The sequence below is a fragment of the Parus major genome, chromosome 4 (genome assembly GCF_001522545.3).
Source record: "Parus major isolate Abel chromosome 4, Parus_major1.1, whole genome shotgun sequence".
NCBI classification, from domain to species: Eukaryota; Metazoa; Chordata; class Aves; order Passeriformes; family Paridae; genus Parus; species Parus major.
Window position 1 is genome coordinate 19,702,508 of NC_031771.1, and position 18,938 is coordinate 19,721,445.

At 36.9% G+C, this 18,938-nt stretch overlaps 1 protein-coding gene and 1 long non-coding RNA gene across 6 annotated transcripts in view; one reads left to right on the forward strand and one right to left on the reverse strand.

The window, feature by feature from the left end:
- RAP1GDS1 (Rap1 GTPase-GDP dissociation stimulator 1) overlaps positions 1-18,938 on the forward strand; it is an 89,912-nt gene that overhangs the window by 51,027 nt on the left and 19,947 nt on the right. For 4 of the 5 annotated variants that reach the window (XM_015623969.3, XM_015623970.3, XM_015623972.1 and 1 more), the window contains 2 exons: positions 454-579; positions 12,990-13,136. In XM_015623969.3, the coding sequence (XP_015479455.1) occupies positions 454-579; positions 12,990-13,136 (273 nt within the window). The remainder of the gene's footprint in view (positions 1-453; positions 580-12,989; positions 13,137-18,938) is intronic. The other variant, XM_015623971.3, reaches the window with a different exon arrangement.
- LOC107202921 overlaps positions 10,077-18,938 on the reverse strand; it is a 28,142-nt gene continuing 19,280 nt past the window's right edge. Inside the window, exon 4 of the long non-coding RNA XR_001520916.2 lies at positions 10,077-18,491. This is a non-coding gene — a long non-coding RNA (uncharacterized LOC107202921). The remainder of the gene's footprint in view (positions 18,492-18,938) is intronic.

Below are 18,938 nucleotides of genomic sequence, written 5' to 3' on the forward strand. Positions count from 1 at the left end.
TTGTTGTTTTTTTATTTATTCTGTTAAAGCAAAAGCTTTTCTGGAATTCTAATTAAGGAACAGAGAGTAAAAAATGCTGCTCTAGAATACTAGTTTTAAGTCATCTTTTGTGTTATTAGCAATTCCAGTTTACGTTGAATTTGTTGTGAGTTCATTGTTCTTTTCAACACTTCTTTGTGATGTTAAAAATATGCTTAGTCTGAGCTATGTTAAATTAGTTTCCATGGAAGTCAATTAAATATCCTTAATTCCTTCTAAATTAGAAAATAATGGAAAGAACTAAGCCCAAATCCTGACTTGGGTTTATTCTCTAGAAGTGTGCATGAGAATTTACAGTTTGTCTGTGCATGGGTTTGGGGCACACCAAAGGCCCAGTTGGCAGACCAGTGTAAGTGGAATTGATGAAACTGGGAATAGCTGGCCTGGCATTAACAGCTTTTGCTTTATTTGCAGAATTCATGCGGAACCCCTGTGTGGATGCTGGGTTGATCCCTCCCTTGGTGCAGCTGTTAAACTGCAAAGACCAGGAAGTATTGCTTCAAACAGGACGTGCCCTGGGCAATATATGCTACGATAGCCGTGAGTGTTGAAATCTGCTGTATTTTGCACTTGCTCTTGTGGAAGGGGAGTGTTTCTGTGTTCTGTATATTGTGTGCCCCAGGGTCATTTTCCTCTTTTCTTGGTTTTTATAGACCCCACGATTCTGGTGACTGGATGAAAAAAATGAACATCACACTTTCATAATGCTTTTGTGACAGATTAAAACACGTTTTCAATATTGTGATACAGCTGGATATAAGAACAGAAAGGTTTTCTGATTCTGGGTTTAGTATTTTTGGTTCTATTTTCAAACATAACGAACAAGGGTTTCAAGGAGCAGTTGCTACATATGCAGAGGCACTGAACAGTTAATTTTTCCTCAAACAGAATGTGTTGGAATGGAACAGAGTCAGAAGGGAACGCTCACATTCTAACCAGTCTCAAATCTGTGCAGAGCTGCATATGTGGCTGACATGATGCCTGAGTTATGTTGCTGATTCTCAAAATTCTTATGTGGCCAATCAGTTGCTCCATGATTACATATTAGTATTTTTGGTAGTCAAGGGTTGAGGGGGGGTGGGGATATAGGTGAGGTTTTTTTGCTTTTTATGTGCACAATAAATTTTACAGTGAGACACAATTGAATTTTGAAATGCAATTATGATTGCATGTGCTGATTACATGCCTGGGTGTGTCATCTGCAAAACCAAACCAGCAGTTGCAGTGTTTTGAAAATGCAGCCTCATTATCCTTTACTTCAAAATTTTGAAAAAAGACAGTGCACAATAAATATGGTGCAGAAGCAGAGACACCAGGAACATGTTGCACATGAAGGAATTATGGATGTTTGCAGATGGGATGTGAGATGAAATTGTAAAATCATTTTGTTATCCTGAGAATTTATGACTTATTTTAAATGGTGAGAATTTTTCTGCATACTGTGTTGCATTTACCAAAAGTTCTGCTGTATGAATAATGACTGTAGCCTTTCTACTTGCTACTTTTTTTCATCTGAGTTCAAAAATTTACATTTTATGTTGTTTTAAATTACCTTGCCTTTGACCTCAGGGAAGTTAATCATATATTGGCATTTCCAGTTACAGACAACTACTGCTTGAGGATGTTAATGTATAATTCTTTCATTTAGGATTTTTTTTAAGGTGACCAATCAACTGAACAGCTGCTTCCCCATGGAAACTTCATGTAGAAGCTGTTAAGCTTCCTATAACATAATTTATTTACTATATTCTGTTTCAGGATTATGTATGAGATGAAGGCCACTCTCAAGTGCACTGAGAGTGGTTTATTTCATATAAGCAAAATCTGTGTAACTGCTCATGTCATTATTTTTCATCCCACATTTTTTCATGAAATACAATAAGGACACACAGAAATGGTTTTGTAGTGTGAGGTTTTGTGAACTACTGCTGGCTTTTACAGTGCAGAATTTATGCTATACAGAAAACTGTATTACTCACCTTGTGTTGTCCTTCTGTGGAGCAAAGCTGGCACTGATAAAATCTACAGTAGGCAGTGATGTGTTCTGTGTGCCATGTGTTGTCATGCTCCCGTGGGAGGACAGTCACTACCTTCCCTGTGTATTTGAATAAAATTAATGAGTAAAGTGTAATAAAATGTGACAAAAATCAAGGTTAGCATATTGGATTTGAGTGGAAAAGGCTATTTACAGTGCTTAGTTGTCACATCCATGCTATCTGACATTTTCTGTTAACTTAATGTATAATTATTAAATAGTTATGCACTCTAGCCTAAATTCCTATTTAGGACAAATACTTTCACTATGCTTATTACTACAAAATTTAAAATATTTCAATTTTTTCTATTGGTTTTCCCTAACAAGGAGATATAATGTTTAACAAAGACAAGATGTGGAAGCTGGTAGCTCTTAATTAAAAATGCTACGTATCAATTGTATTTGTATTTCCAATTGAGACAAAAGCATCTGTTACCCTTCTGGTAATTGTGATTTGTATAAGAACTTGAAATACATCAGTAACTATATTTTTCCAAATACATGAACTTTTTTTGCACTTCTACTGCCCATGTAACTGTAACATGCATCAATGAGGAATGTCTCTGAGTCCTAAACCATTGTTAGGCTGAGCCTATACAATAAAGCCCATACTGGATGGCTCATAGCAATATTTCTTTATATTGAAAGTCCAGTTGTCCTGTTTTTCATCCCAGCAAGCGTGCATCACTTTGTTTAGTGACATCTTGTGCCAAAATGAGTTCATCAGGTCTCTGTTTCTGAGAGAAGTTGGCATGGTGCAGGATAAAAGCTGTGGGACAAACAGCTGCTTCTGCAGGGCAAGCCCCTTAAAACTGACCATGAAGAGGTGAAGGATTGCCTGAATTGTTTTTCCAAAGGAAAATGGCAGTGGTTCCTCAGTGTTCACAGATCTCAGAGCTGCTGCATGAAAGCAAGAGCATTTCCCCATAAATTCAGGAGTGGCTACTCCTGGAACACAGCTGCTATGGAAAGGTAGTTCATGACTAAGTCCCAGTGCTGAAAGAGATTTAGTACCTTGCACAGGTTAAAGGGGAATTACACTTGGCCAAAGACCTCACTGAACAGATTCATTTCCTCACAGAAAACATGAAATGAAAACCTGTTAACCTACTGATAAACTTTTCTTGTCCATTATGTTTGAGATAGACATGTTATTGTCTGGGTGCTCATCTGTATTAGCCCTCAAAAACACTACTTAATTGCCTATTTGAACATGGAAGAAAATACTGAGAATTAAATGCATTACATAAAGAGTTAAAGGGAAAAAAATAGGTCAAACTTATACCAAGCAGCCTTGAGAGCATCCTTTTCAAGTATTTGTTTTGAAGAAATCTATGTTATGTGAATTGCTGAACATGAAGAATACAGGCAAATATAATTGCAAAGCAAGGTAGAAGGAAGCTTTGTTAGTACTGATGAGGTTTCTGATCTCCTAGCCTCCCTCTTGCATGCAGAGATGCAAGAAACAATTGAGGCAGATAAAAAGATTTTAAGTCAGAAGTAATGAATTGCAGACTGACAGAAGCAAGTGTATGCAGATTGTTCAGTGCAGCTGTACAGTTAAAAACAGATACGTTATTGCACCTTCCTGTACAGCCTGTAATTGTTCTACACGCTTTATCTAGTAAATGCCACATACACCTCAGCCCCCAAGTTTTCATCAAAGCAGAAAATGCAAAGTAAAGAAATGGAGATATGATGTCTCCTCTTCCCTCTCCTGCTTTCTCTGCCACTATATCTACAGCCTGTACCACGTAGAGCTTCTTGTACTTCCAAATCCCCGAACAACAGAGTCTTTGGCCTCGTTCATGGGCAGAATTTTATCAGAGCTGTATTATTAGGTGAAAAGCTCCTAGCCCATTGTTTACTTTTGACCACCAGTTATGTGGTTTTGCTTATAATCAAAGACCCATTCTTAGGAATTGTCCAATCAGAGCATAACAACTATGTAGCTGCTTCACCACTCTTCATCCATGAGTCAAGCTATAGGTACCTTTCTACTGTCTGTCTGTCCATCCCCTCCTGTTGTTTTTCCTGTTTCTTTCTTTAATAAGTTTGTTCTTTAAGGGGCATGACAGAGGTACAGATGTTACAAAGAAGGGATACCTCCCAAACTCTTCTAAGTTCTCCCTGCACCTTGGCTCCTTGTGTAACGTAAATATCTCATCTCCATTATTTGGAAAAGGTTATGTTTAATATGGTTCTTGCAGCAAAAACAATGTCTTAAGTCAGTGCAGAATGGCTAATTCTGCTGTAGATAAAGCCTAAGAATTATTTGCTCCAATCAGCCCTGGCCTTTGGGATATTAAGTTAAAGAAAAGCATTATCCAAATTGCACCTCGTGATCACGTAATGAAGATTCTGGTGATTAGTACACCCTCGGCTCTCTCTGGTGGCTTTTTTCACAGTAGACTGGGAAGAGTCTGGTGACTGGTCTCATGTGGCTGATCAAGTGCGTGGGCAACAGAGAAATTGAGACTAGTTTTCAACTTAGGCCTTGCTTTCTTGCAAGACCAACAAGACAATGTGGGAGAAAGACAAAACCTGTCTGCAGCCAGCTCTCTCTCCTACTCTGACATTCCCCACACCAGTGCAGTTTGTCTAGATGAAAGATCAGGCCAATCTAATAAATTTTATCAAGAATTTTAATTAATGATGATGCTATATTAAATTCCTATTATTTTCTTAGCAAATAATAGCCTCACAACATTTTAATCATGAAGTTTGTGATGCACATGCTATCTTAATCTCAGCAATCTTTCCACAGGTAACTTGTCAAATACTTCAGTTCTGAACTGATTGACAAACTACTTTCCTGTGTTTTTATATAGCATTGTGCACATGATAGAGGCTGCCATACTTATGCTATGAAAGTGGTAATTCTAAGAGGAAGTGAAAGGCTGACATGTTTAGAACCTGATTCAGAAGCCATTTAAACTAGAGGGAGCCATTCTGATTGACTTCAGTTGAGATTAGTTAGGCTTTTACCCATTAGAAAATAATTCCTTCTTGCTGTTTGGAGCATTCACATATTCTGAAAGCTAGCAAAGGGAAGTTAAGCTCTCCATATAGCTTGTAGTAGAAGTGAAAAATTTGCCATTCTTCCCTTCCCTAATATACAAATTAATGGTAGTGCTTAGAGACCTCCTTGTGTAATCCACAAGTTACTTCTTTTTGTACCACAGCCTTGTTTCTTCATGAAACCACCAGCTTGGGTACATGTTCCTAGCAACCATATTTGGTATATAAGGATCTTGTAGAGCTGTAAAGGAGCTAAAATGCCAGCTTATTCTGTAAAGGCTCTCCTCTGACAGCTGCTTATCTACCTTTCTCAGCAGGAGATTTATTGGGTCCTTTTCTCATTTCTCAATCTGTACATGTCTTTGTTATCTATGCAGTCTTACTTGTATTGATGGCAAGACTCCTAGCTGAATTTTCAGCTATGTGGCCTTTCACATAAAACCAGATCCCTCTTCATCTCAGCCTCAACTCCAGAACATGAACATTTTATCACTTTTTGTTAAAAAGATCTTATACATGCTATAAATTCTGTAAACTCAGCTGCCTATCTTATAAGAATGTACACATCTGTTGCAGGGATCTGCTAAGAAAGGCTAAGCACAAAAATAAGAAACAGCTCAATTGTACAGTTATGTTCTCTCAGGAGAAACTATTCATTTCAGATCTACAGGAGAAAATCAGACACTTTAAAATAAAGCATACTGGAAAGAAGTCAAATTCAATTTTATTCAAAAAACAGCATAACCTTTTTCATTACCATATGGAAAACCAGCAGAATCCTAGAACACAAGTGATCTTGATAATGGCACACTATTGGCTAATCATTTTTATGAAGGTCACCCTGATTCATGCAGCTAGGCAGCATCTTACCACTATTTTTCACTTATCATTGTACTGGATCCTACCAAATGCAAATGCCGCCTACTAGGCTGTTTCCCAAGAAATACCATGAAACCAAGACCAAGTCTTTAAATTGTCACTTGAAAACTGAGTGTTTTGCTTGAAGAGAATTCAGATTCAAGGTTTTGATTGTACAGTAATAGTGCTTTACCTTTAGATCTGTCCTCTCTGAGGGATGCCACAGTCTTAGAAAACTATAGCATTTTTACTTTAGAAGTCCTTGACAGTGCAGGTTTTTCTCCAAGGCTCTGCACACAAGTATTGCATCAGCTAGAAACTAGAGTGTATGTATATATACACACATATACTTCCTCAGTAATACTGAGTTCTTACTAGCAATTAATCATGAATGTTCTTAGGAAGCTGTTAAACAATATTTGTCTAACTTTTTATTTTACAGCTAGCCTAAATTGAATCAGAATGATGAGGAAATCTTTCTAGATCATCAGAAAACACATTTGAGAGGTGATGCAAAACCTATGAGTTCTCAGGCTAGGCTCCTCCTAGGCTTCATGATTGGAACAAATAGCACTGACCCCAAACCCAGGACCTGCCTCAGTTGTTTATAGATCTCAGGTCCCCTTATTACTTTTTCAATTATTGGAATAATTGTCTTTCTTTTTCTAGAAGGAAAAGAAAAGTACCCTGTTAGAATCCGAAAATATGGCTTATGGTGGATTCTTTAGGTTTTGTTAAACTTTTTCCTTCTTGGGATTTTCCCAATATACTCCAAATCCCCATGGGTTTCACGTCTTCTGGGACTGCTCCTCTGGCTGCTTTGGTGGAGACTCACAGCTCATTTGGGCTCCTTTCAGCAGCAGCCAGCAGCACACCTCTGTTCTGCACCAGACTGTGACCATGCCATGCTCACTTCACACCCTTCCTTTTGGAGAGTTTGAAACCAAGAGACAACATTGTACTGCAGGCCTGGGAGCAGGAATTCTAAATTAATTGTGGTGTGCAGGTCTATTCTGTTACTAGCATGAGATGCTATAAATGCTATTTACCAGTGTAGAAAAACTGCCTGCTGTTTTACTCTGTAATTGGGTTCCATGATTTATTTCATGCTGTATGAAATACTGAGCTGGCTTCAGTTCTGCCTTACACTCTCATAAACCTAGAGTAATTTGTCTGACTGCAATGGAATTACTAAGGAGTTTCATAGAGTTATAAAATCAACTGAAGAGTCTGCTGTAAGCATATTGCATATGAAACAGAAGGCAAAGGAAAAACATTCAGCTTTGAGGACCTTTACCTTTCTTTAGTATATCTAAGTAGAACATTCTCTTCTTCTCTAAGTTGGCTTCTTCAATTTCAAACAGCATGCAGTAGTAGTAATTACTACATTTTAATTACACACTGAAGTATCCTTGGAATTCAGAACAAATTACTTGCCAGTACTGAGTCTAGTAGTATTGTATGTCTTGTTGCTGATAAAAATGTTTCTCCTCCTATATTAGAATCTCAGATCCACTGGAAGCTAAGTATTGAAGTCTTGAGCAGTAAATTCATCGCTGTTCTTTTGTCTGAAATCAGAAACACATGATTTTTCGTGTGTTAATATAAGAGAAATATGACTAATAAGCAAATGTTACTGAAATTAAATTGTGGCCTTGAATCTGGCTTGCATTTGTCTGCTACCTCAGCATGGCATTAGGGAGATTGCAATACCTTCACACTTAACCTTTCCCATCAAATATTCTGCCAAGCTCCTGACTCTGTAGACAAAAGAAATCACGAAAGAGATTAGGGCTTTTTGGCATTGATATCCTGTGGTCCACACACTGAACATACTATGAAGAGTCTACCAAAAATATCCCTAGATCTCTATTTGGATACATTTAAAAATTGTATTTGCTTGTTAGAATAAACTAGTTGCATAATAGGGCCAATACACTGCTGCATCTGTTGTCATTAGCTAAAAAAAATTGCTGGCAACAGTTTTATCCAAAAAGATCTACCTATTTTCAGTCCTTGAAGGGGCTGTATTAAAAGATAGTGTTCTCCTAGTTTACTGTTTCTAGTTTACTGTTTACATATTTATTATTTTAGCAATTTTTCTAAAGGAATAACTTACGAAACAGTACCCTCAATGCTTACCCTTATGGCTAAGGATAACTGCCAGAATTTTAAGATGGACTGACTACAGGACAATTCTGTTTATCTCTGAAGCAAGCATAACTAATTCAAGATTTTTTTTTCTTTATAAAGCAAAGCTTTTAAGATTATATTGATTGATTTTAACCAGTAAGCAAATAAAACTGTAGTTCTGCTAATCAGCCTTATAATTCCTAAAGGAATTAATAAAGGAAAGGGAAGTTTCAGTACAAGACTGAACAGTCCCAAAAATTATCTTTCAGTTATTAAAACATGAATCTTAAAATGCAGTATTTGCTGTGTAATGTCCCTTTTAGTCAAGTGCACAGAAGACATGGAAAAAACAGCAAACAATAGTAGTGCAGTATAATCACATGAAACTTAACTTTCCTTGAAAAATAAAATTAATGAAATGCTAGTATATGATGCATAATAGGGTTGTGGTCTGTAGTCATGCCTGACAGGGACAGTGACTAAAAAGCATACACAAATCAGACTGAGGATAAAAAGAAGAGTCAAGTGTTAAAACTGAATGACAGCATTGCATGCAAAGTTTTAATCTTCCAGTATTCAGACAGAAAAGGTAAAGTCACAGTTCATGTAAGCAGCAGTATTTTTCCTGGTGTCTACATAGATAAGGTCATTTACCCTAGCTCAGGGTTTGCCATTGCTTTTTGAATATTTTTTTTCTGGTGAAAGAATAAGCAGCAGGAGCAAGTAAGTGCCTCACCACAAAAGGCTTGCAAAGAGGACCTAACTTAAAAAACAGGTTAAAATAGAACACGTAGAAAGAACAGTCCCCCCACCCCTCTGCTTGGGCTAATGTAGATTAGTTCATCTATTTTAATTAAGAAAAACAAGAAAGAGTTACCTGTAAAGTACTAGTGTCTAATCTAAGCAATATTTTGGTAAAAAAATGCAGAATTGTAGCCAAATGCAATAATGATGAAGAAATTAAAGTAAAATGGCAGTATGTCACTTAAATGACTTGACCATTACACAAGTAAAAAGAATTTTAAAATAAATACTATATTTTTCCCATGTCACCCAAATTTGCTGTCTTGGCAATTTGGTTTATGCAAATTGGACCTTGATCATGCAGATGATCCTTTCTCTCCCTGACTTGCACCATTTATACCAATATAACCATTTACACCAATAAACTTTTGCAGAACATGAACTGGGGAAAGGATAATTCAGTTATCCAGTTGCAAGACAAAACTAGAACATTTCTAAGTATAAATCTGATACTTAAAGCCTAAAATTGTTTTTTTAAGAAATACTGTCAAATTGTTTTCTAGCTGATCATCTGAGAAATGGACATATTTTTTAAGCCTAAATGTTTTCCGATATCTCTGTCTATTATGGCAAAGCCCTTATTTCCTGACTTAGATTTTTTTCCTTGTTTTTTTTTTCTTGTATTTTGTGTATTTTTGTGTATTTTTTGACTTCAGGATTTGTTTTAGGGCTTGGTGAATTAGGTACAAAAACTTCAAGGCAAGTGATGCAAAGGGCTTGGGAAAAGCAAATTGAAACTACTCTAAGTGCTACATTGTAAAGATCTAACAATCCTGCACATTAAAAAAGTTTGGTTGTTGACTTTGGGCATAGTTGAGCAACACTAAGATTTGACCATAGAGGGAATGTGAACAGTCACAGTAATTTGATAATCCACTTAAAACCCTTCTTTTGCATAAAGCTCCTTTGAGCAACTCAGGATAGGAAAAGGCACTGTACTAATTCTTAGAGACAGATGTGTTGAATTAGACTAAAGAAAATTGTGAAGTAATAACTCATTCTGTAATCTTATTGTACATTTTACAGGGAAAAAATCCATCTGGTTTCTTGGGTTCTCATTTGGCATATTTAGACAGTATTACATGTACTTCAAAAAAAGCTATACAACAGCATTGCCCTTTGTGAGCTGCAGTGAAGCATTTTTAAGCAGAAATGTGAATGCTCTCATTAAACTGTTCAACCACTGTTCTCTTAGGAATGGCAAATGTTTATTTAAAAAGGTCACAGGAAAAAAAATCAACACAGCTTCTGGGAGGCTTGGAAGCACGTTAAGTGTGGGAGTTCATAGAGCTGCTGAACTGCAAGGTAATAGTTGGACTGAGAACAAGACACAGCAACATGCTGTGGGCTTGTTTTGACTGTAAATGATTTGGAGTTTGATGAGTATTCCTGTGTGCAAAATCTGTTCCTTAGCGACAGAGGAGTAGAGAGAACCGAGTTGGTGAAACGCACACGAAGCATTCTCAGTCAGGAGTACGCCTTCGGCTTGGGGATGCAGCAGAGTGTCACAGCAGTGCTGGCAGTGGGTAGGCAGGACCTTCAGGGTTTTCCTCCTACATCTGGCACAGGATTCTTTGTGGCCCTGCCCTAATGAGCTGAGATAATCGTCTTGGGCAAAGAAGGCAGCACCAGGAGATCCTAATTATAGCACTCACCCAGGTCTGTTCTTCACCCAGCTGCCTGGGGCAGAGAAGCAGCCACAAAGGGAAGAGGGAAAGCACAGGAAATAGGAAGCGCACCAAACTCAGTTACAGCATCTCCTTTACAAGTCTACCAGCATATGTAGTCCTTTCAAAGGCTGGCTCTTACAGCCTGCCACCTTCTGAGGTTCATTTGTACCTAACAGTTGAGTATACCATAAAGACAGACAGTTCTTGGACTGAGATTTGTTTCTGAATCTTCCTGCTTCACTTTCTCTGTCTGTACAGCAGAATCTGGTTATCTGTTTACCTTGTTTACCTAACAAAAACCTTGTGTGGGTAAGAGTTTTGTCATGTATTTGAAGTGAGAGACTGTACAGCAGTTTTTAACAAACGAGAGATAATATTATCACACAGTAATTTTCAGTAGAGCTCTGCCAAATTCTGTGCAGGTAAGGAACTTAGCTTGTAACTATTTTTCTTGGTGTTTTAACACTTGCTTCCAAACACTTACCTAACTCTACCTTTCTATTATACTTTTCTTACATATTTTACATTAATTTCATCAACATCAGGACACAGGGTTGAGCTTGACATGTGATTCTTATCTGACACTATCATCTTTGTTTGTTTATTTAAGTTGCATTATAGTAATTTGAGGACCACAGTCAGTCCATCTGATCCAGAATCAGTGATTCATTTTTCACACCTGTTTTTACTCACAGAACAGATGAGTTAAATACAAAATCATGTATTTGCATAGATTTCCTAGTAAAAAATACCAGAAGATGATACATAAAATAGAATGCTTGAATATTCCAACTCAAAATACATTTTATTCTATTCTAATTTGGTAGATGTAAGCACTGAGTCTGAACACCTGAATATATTGCTTCACTGTATTTTGATGTAGGACTTCCATTTGTTTCAGCATTAGAGCTATGTTCGTTATGACATCAAGGATCTGAAAAATTTCTTTTCTGTTTGTCCTTTTTTTCATAGTTGTTCCTTGACACAGAGTCCTACCTTGACTTTAATTGTTTAATAGATTCCAGTTCTTCCTTTTTCAAAATTAAATAGACATGCCTTCAGCAAAACACACTTTTCTGAAACCCTGATCCTATCCAAAGTGGAAACGGTCATGGCAGTGAATTTATGCTGTAAAACTCTTACTACTTTTTTAGGACCTGCCAAGAATTACCCTTCCTTCAGCTCCATTTGGCAGATTTTCTGAAGTCCCTATATGCAATATTTGGAAACCTGTTTTTTATATACAGTATAAGGGGTATATATAGTTTGCTAATAGTATTAACAAGAATTGGAAGATGTAGAAGCTTCTTTTTGCTGAGCTCAGGAACATTTTACAGTGGAAGATCATATTGTAAATGTGTACAGCCTTGGGTTTCATGCTGAATACACTGCAGAATGATGAAAACTTGGTAGCTTGACCTGCACATATGATGGGGAGAGAGAGGAGGGATGGTAGAGTGGTGAATAACAAGGAAAAGAGGAGATCTACTTTGGGGCCATGAAGAAATTGAGATGGTTGGGGTTTTTTGTTATATTCAAAACTTTAGTGATTCCCTCCTCCTTCCCCTGAAGGTTTTAGTCCAGATTTCCCAGCTGATTCCAGTGGTAGATCACATGGAAATCTCTTCTTTTGGAAGCCCTGGAATTCAGTCTATTGACTGTTGTCTATTGCTTATTGCTTACTGCTGGGAAAGGAAGCAGTATTGATGATTACTGTAATAGAAGGCCTATTTTTCCTTTATTCCTACACTGTTGCATCAAATTTGATTTGTTACATAGGAAGAGTTCCATACAAAGATTATGGTATGTTATTTACAACCCTTCAGAATGTTGTAGTCTTTTATAGCTGAAGAGTAAATTTTTCTTTTAGCCATACAAAAAGTATCTAATAGTGTTACTAATTTTCAGCTATAGAAGTACAAAGAACATGCTGTGTGGCAGAGAGAGTGCATGAACAGATGCCACTGGGAACTAGCACCTCCGTCTGCTTTGTCCATTTTATTCTCCTTTCTGTTTTTAAATAATCCAAGCAATTTATTTTCTGTATTTCAATTTCTTGATCTGCAAAACAGAAAGAGTAATTTATCTGTATGTGGACTAAGCTATGGCAAGTGCTCAGAACCTCCCTCTGGCAAAACTCAGTGCATCTTCAGAATGTTATTTATCAGCTCCAGCAGCTCTGTCTCAATCACTGAACTTCTTTACAAAGGTATTAGTGCCAGGTGGTTAATCATTTTTGTTGTAGGTGTTTTCACTTTCCTAGCTCTGTTGCACTAAAAGTTGGGCTTCATCTTTCTAGATGAATTTGACAACACTGGTGAAATGACTTCACTGTTTAAAAGCTTCATTTTGTATGATACTGTTACGTTCGGGATTCGACGGTGGGGTTTGGTTTCATTTTTTTTTTAACGTAACTCTTTGTTTTACAGATGAGGGCAGGAACGCAGTTGACCATGCAGGTGGTGCACATATTGTAGTAGACCATTTAAGGTCACTGTGCAGTAAAACAGATCCAGCCAGTGAGAAGCTCTTGACTGTCTTTTGTGGCATGCTGATGAACTATAGCAATGAGAATGGTAAACAACACCGAAAATTTGCTTTATGTCTACCAGGAGAACAACCCCAACAAAAAAAAAAGATAAAAAAGTTAAAATCATCTGTAGGTTTACATTGTGGATGCTTAACACTAAGTTATTCTGAAGAGATCAGGGACCTCAATTCACATGTACAATTTTCTGGTTCAGTAAAATTATGTTCCCAAAAATACTAGATATATTCCTGATACAATTCCATATAACATAGATTGTGTAAAGTTTTAAGATCAATATCTGGAACTTACTTGTCTAAAAGCAAAGCATAAAGATATAAAGATTTACAGAAGTTAATAAGAAGGTTACATTAAGCCCTCTCTTTCTCATTAGTATCAAATAACATCATAAGACTAATTTGGTGCAGACATGCAGTGTTGTTAATTATTTAAGGGTATGTATGCCAAACAGTAAATAATTTTTCTCCCTGTGAAATGTATATAAAACCATATGTTACATTGTTCTTAAATAAATGGGGAATCATTTATAGGTATGTTCAATGCTGTTCTGTGTCTACAAGTTATAAGTTTATGTTCATTATCTCATTAATTGGAGATGTTTAGAGACTGGGACAAAACCATGAGAGTATATTAAATAAGAAACCCTTGACCACTGAGAGTAAGCATTCTACATTAGTTGTACAAAATAGTACCTAGCTTGCTTCTGCACACAAGTGTTTTAATGTGCCAAAATATATTTACAGTATTCACACATTTTCAAGTTTTCAAAATATGAAGAAAATTGGAATACATTAGGAAGGCTACAGAGAGGCTCTTCTCCTGACTTGAAATGGCACAGATTACAAATACAGTTAGTAATTACATTGTCTTCAGTCATGCCCATTTCCTGAATTGCAGGTCTCATCTTAGGAAGAAATATCTTCTTTATTAGTTACTCACCATTTCCTGAAAGACAGCACTTGCTGTAACTCACTTTCCAATGCTATCTCCCAAAAACTTTTCTACTTCTCAGGATGGTCCATAGGTTTTATTGTATACATTTTAATCTGCTTTATCATCTCTTCTAGCATCGTTTCCATGTGTGTTTTCTGTGCTATCTCTCTGGAGATCTCAGCTCTTTGTGTTACTCATCTAGCTCCAAATATAACTGTTGTATGTGTCTCATCTCTTTCGCTCGTTCTTACCCTGGGTTTTTTTCGTCCTCTTTTCTTTCTATTATCAAAAAATTCTTGTTTACAGTATTTCTTCCATCTTCTCCAAATATCAACTTTCTAGTTCCTTCATTTCTTATAGTTTCCAGGAACTGTTTTGCTTGACCACTTTGCATGAGTATCACATTTATTACATTTCATAGTGTTAAGTCAGTATTTTCTTTGTTACAATATTTGGAGAAAATAGATATTCGCACCTCTAAGCTACCAGAATGCTCTGTATTAATTAAGACTAACAAGCATACAGTATACTTGGTAGCTCAAGACAGACAAATCCAAAAGTGATGTGTAGAGATACTTTTATCAGTTTTGCTTCAGTGACTAAGCTCTCAGCAGATCTTCTCTAGGAAAACTAATTATGAGATAAATCTCCCAAACAAGCAGCTTCTGAACAGCTTAACTGTTAGGAACATTGAATAAATGACTCATTCCATCTAGTAAGATAGCTTATTCTGATGCAATCAATAAAGCAGTTGTGTGGTTCAATGACAGCCAGGAGGATTCACTAGCTGCTCTCCCCTCTGCTAAAGGACATCTTTCATCTCACACACACTATTCACAGCAGCCACTGAAGCAGTGTCAGAAGTGAGAAATGCAGGAGTATTCCAAGCCCTTGGATCAAGGTGCTCACCAGCCCCATGTTCTACCATCACATCAGGGAGGAGTGCTGGGGGTTTACCAAACCTCCACCTTACCCCACAGACTTGGTTGTCTTCATGAGGAAGGGTCCCTTTTGTAGGAACCGAGCTCATGTTTGGCCCAGCATTCATGGGTAGGCTGTGTAAGATTTGTGTCCTCTAGTTCCATTGTGAATTTGATCACTGACTGGGGCAATGATTGAATCAAACCCCTAATAATGTGTAAAATCAATATTTTAAAAAAAGGATGATTTAGAGGACTAAATTTTTAGAAGAAAATTCAGTGACCATAACTGTAGCATGTAAATGGAGAAACAGGTAGTTGACCTGTCTTGCCAGTTTGAAGAGTCATGAGTACAACTGGACCATAATTGTGAGCTGATCTAAAAATATCACCTTTGGGCCATCGAAAATTTTCAGGATAGGAGCCCAAGACACCCACTAACTTCCATGCATTGCAGCAGCAAGTGAATAATATTCCAACTAAATGCAGTTCTTTGCTGACCTGTTAAACATCAAAACTGAGATTACCCTGACAGTTAATTGTGCTCAAAGCTTAGTGAATACCATTTTTGGAATTTACTTGCAAAGGTTTGATCCCAGCTACTTACAAAGAAGATAAAACACTGCATTGGTTTTGCTGAGGGATGAGCAGTATGGAATTGCAGCCTAGAGTCACAGATTTCTTTGTCCGTAGTTATGGAAACCAATTGGACAAAAATAAAAAATATTAGGCAAGAAGGAAGTGTTTCAGTCTTTGAAACAGCACTTCTGCATTCTCTTTTCATGTTTCTATAATCTTTTCCAGCTTGGCATGCTGTGTTAAAAAGTTACAGGTTGGGGCTTGGAAGATTTCTTTAACTGCTCTTAATCACTTGCACTCTTAATTTGTACCAGCTATCCAGATAAGAACCATTACAGCACAGCTGGTTCTTAGTTGCATCTAATTATCTGTGAACACCCTAATATTTTCTAATCATCAGCATTTTATGAGCAAAATGTTATATTTGATTCCAGTTTGTCATTATCAGTCAGCTAATTGCCCTCTTTTTCCAATACCTACTACTTCATTATTAGTAACTATTGATTGCCTTATATTTTTTTTAACATGAAAGACTTGGTCTTGAGTATTTGAAGGGATTTATCATACATGAGTTTTACAAAAAAGGCAACTAAGGAGCAGCTACAAGTAAGACTTCCTTTTCCTAAACAGAGCACATTAATGGAGCATTCTTGTATCTCATCCTGATTCTGGACACTCATCTTGCAATTGTAACTCAAATCATATAACAGTATTGTCTAAGCTTTAAAAATAGGCTTCCTTTTATAAGGTTCTTGTGTCATCTGCTTGTGTTCAGGAATTATTTTTGCTTACTGTTTCTCTTTCTTTGCTTCCTTGGTATCTTATCATTTCATTAGTAACTACAATTGTTAAGACAACAAACTCAAACCTCGGCATTTCTTGCAGATCTTTCAAGCTTAAAAAAAAAAGTGTTGATATTTAATTGCACTGCTAGAAATGAGAGGGGTTTTTTTTCTGATAGAAAACATCCCTTTGCCTTCAGCCCAGGTTATCTCAACCCTCTTGTCATAACTGTATTTTATTACCCAAATTCAATCAGACACAAATAAGTCATCCCTGCTTTTAGTTACTAGCTTCTGTGCAGCCATTAATCTGCTTGAGAGCAAGAAGCAAAGCAGGCTTGGATAAAGAGGGGAAAACTAATAACTAATCTAATAAACCTAACAATCATATGCAAACTCATAAAAGAGTTAGAAATATGAGTGTTTATTCTGCAGATCCCATAATCGTGTGAGCCAATACTATTTGCAAGTTAATGGGATCAGTCCATAAGGTAACGAATTGTCTCTTGAGATCTCTAAAACAGACCATGAATGCTTTTTAAAGAAATGCAGAAATTATGGAAAAACTAGGCCAATTGGCTTATTAGATAGTCAAATCAGAGATCAGAAGTTAACTGGATACAGTACGCATGTGAAAGTATACATACATTTATATATATAAGTGTATATATGTTGATAAAAATAATTATGTTTATACACTGCTGCCTCATTTCATTTCATAGCAAGCTTCAGTCTGTCAAGATTGTCTTTCCTTCAGCACTTTTGTAAAATGTGACATCCTGATGTTATCTCATACGACTGCTGAGCCTCTCTTATTCTCACAAAACTCTTAGCAACTGGAATGAATGTTGGGGTCTGATGTGCACTGTTGACCATCTGCAGAAGCTATGTAAATATAAAAGAAATGAAAGGGAGATTTATGGCACCATTATTATGATCTGACAGCAATATTTAAGTAGTGCTTCCTCATAAGACTTACCTTTGCTAATTTTCATGCTTGTCATGGGTTTTGCTTCATTTACATCACAGCTAGAGATGCCTAGCATGCTTTTGAGACCTCAAAACACTTAATTCCAAAGTAACCTAACGTATGATAAAAAGTATGTTCCTTCCTATAGTGAGATAATCAATACAATCACTTTTATGTTCTGTCATGATTTAACATAGCTGTGGGGATTGCAAGCAGGTTTCTCTAGGGTATAAAAATATGCCATCAATTTTTACAAAACTACTTCAGCATTATAATCGCAGTAATTGATGGGACACAAATGATGAGTTGTTTTCTAAAATTCTTTTCAAAATCACGAATTAGCCTAAATCAGCATTTTTAACTAAAATGCCCCCAATAAAGTTCTCAATTTGGGATATTCTCCTCAGATCTTACTCTTTGGAGTTTCCATGTGTGTCACCGAAGGACATGGAGCCATTGAAATTCAAGTTTTAGGTAGGTAATTCTTTGTGCTGGCGCATGTATTGATTGCCTTTTATCTACCTGTATATGCATCTGTACAGCATCACTGTCAGTGCTTTTCACCCTAAAAGAACACACAGGCATAGTGCAACTTGTGATAGCAGTGTAAATTGTGGTTTTAAGTCATAAATTCAGAAGAGGCATTCAGTTCTTCATGCTTCCTGCTCGCTGTGCATAAAGTTCTGCTTAGGAAGTGATAGAAGTGCTGTTTCATCCTGAAACACAGCGTTGCCAGGTGGCACGGCTCGCTTTAGTCCTGTGTCAGGCAACTGATCATAGGATGGATGCATGTTTCCCCAAAATTGTCTCCTGCTCTAGTAGGGCATTAACACTTCCTGCAGTGAAAGGCCAAGACATGCAGTTAGTCTAAGTTACCCAGTATGAGGTTTTCCTAGGGCAGTGAGAGAACTAATTGCTGGCAGTCCCTCCAGCTAAGACTGAACCACTTAGGTATTTTTCATTTATCAGAACTAAAAATTGTCTCCATACCAGTGAGATGCCCGATACTTTTCTCTTAAAATGCTTAGTAGACTTTGCTAGAGAAAGAGCCTGCTGTTGGTGATGATGACAGATGTAAATGTCAGGTCCAGAATTTGTATGGTAAGCCCAGGCTTAACATGGCAAATAGCTGCTGGCAGCCTTTTATTTTCAAAGGTCTTGCTTCCTGTGCAGCTTTGTGACTCGCAGGGTTGCCCTGTCTTTGTCAAAAGAGAAAATATACAAATTTTAAATTAGCACTTACTGCTGTTAAAGCAATGTTTACCTTATTGTCAATTCTTGTAATGCCATTCTTACTACTGTAGATATTTCCTGTACTCAGGTGCCATCCTTCTACTCTGGGAAAATCAGACTGGTATGGAGTCTGGTATAATGCCTGACTTTTGACCCAGTACAATTCTTATTTCTTAGTATATGGCTTTTTTTTCATTCTTTTTAATTTTGGAAATTCTAGAGGTCCTTTAGTTAGTGCACTCTGTGCTCTCAACCATATATCTTTCTATCTGGCTCTTAAGATTCTTATTTCCTTTCAAAGATTATGTGGTTTCCCTCCATGCTTTTTATATGTTTTTTATTAAAAAAGAGACAGCAGGAAAAAAAAAATCTGCTCAAAATGGAGAGTTTATGCTTTTGATGTTGGAATGAAG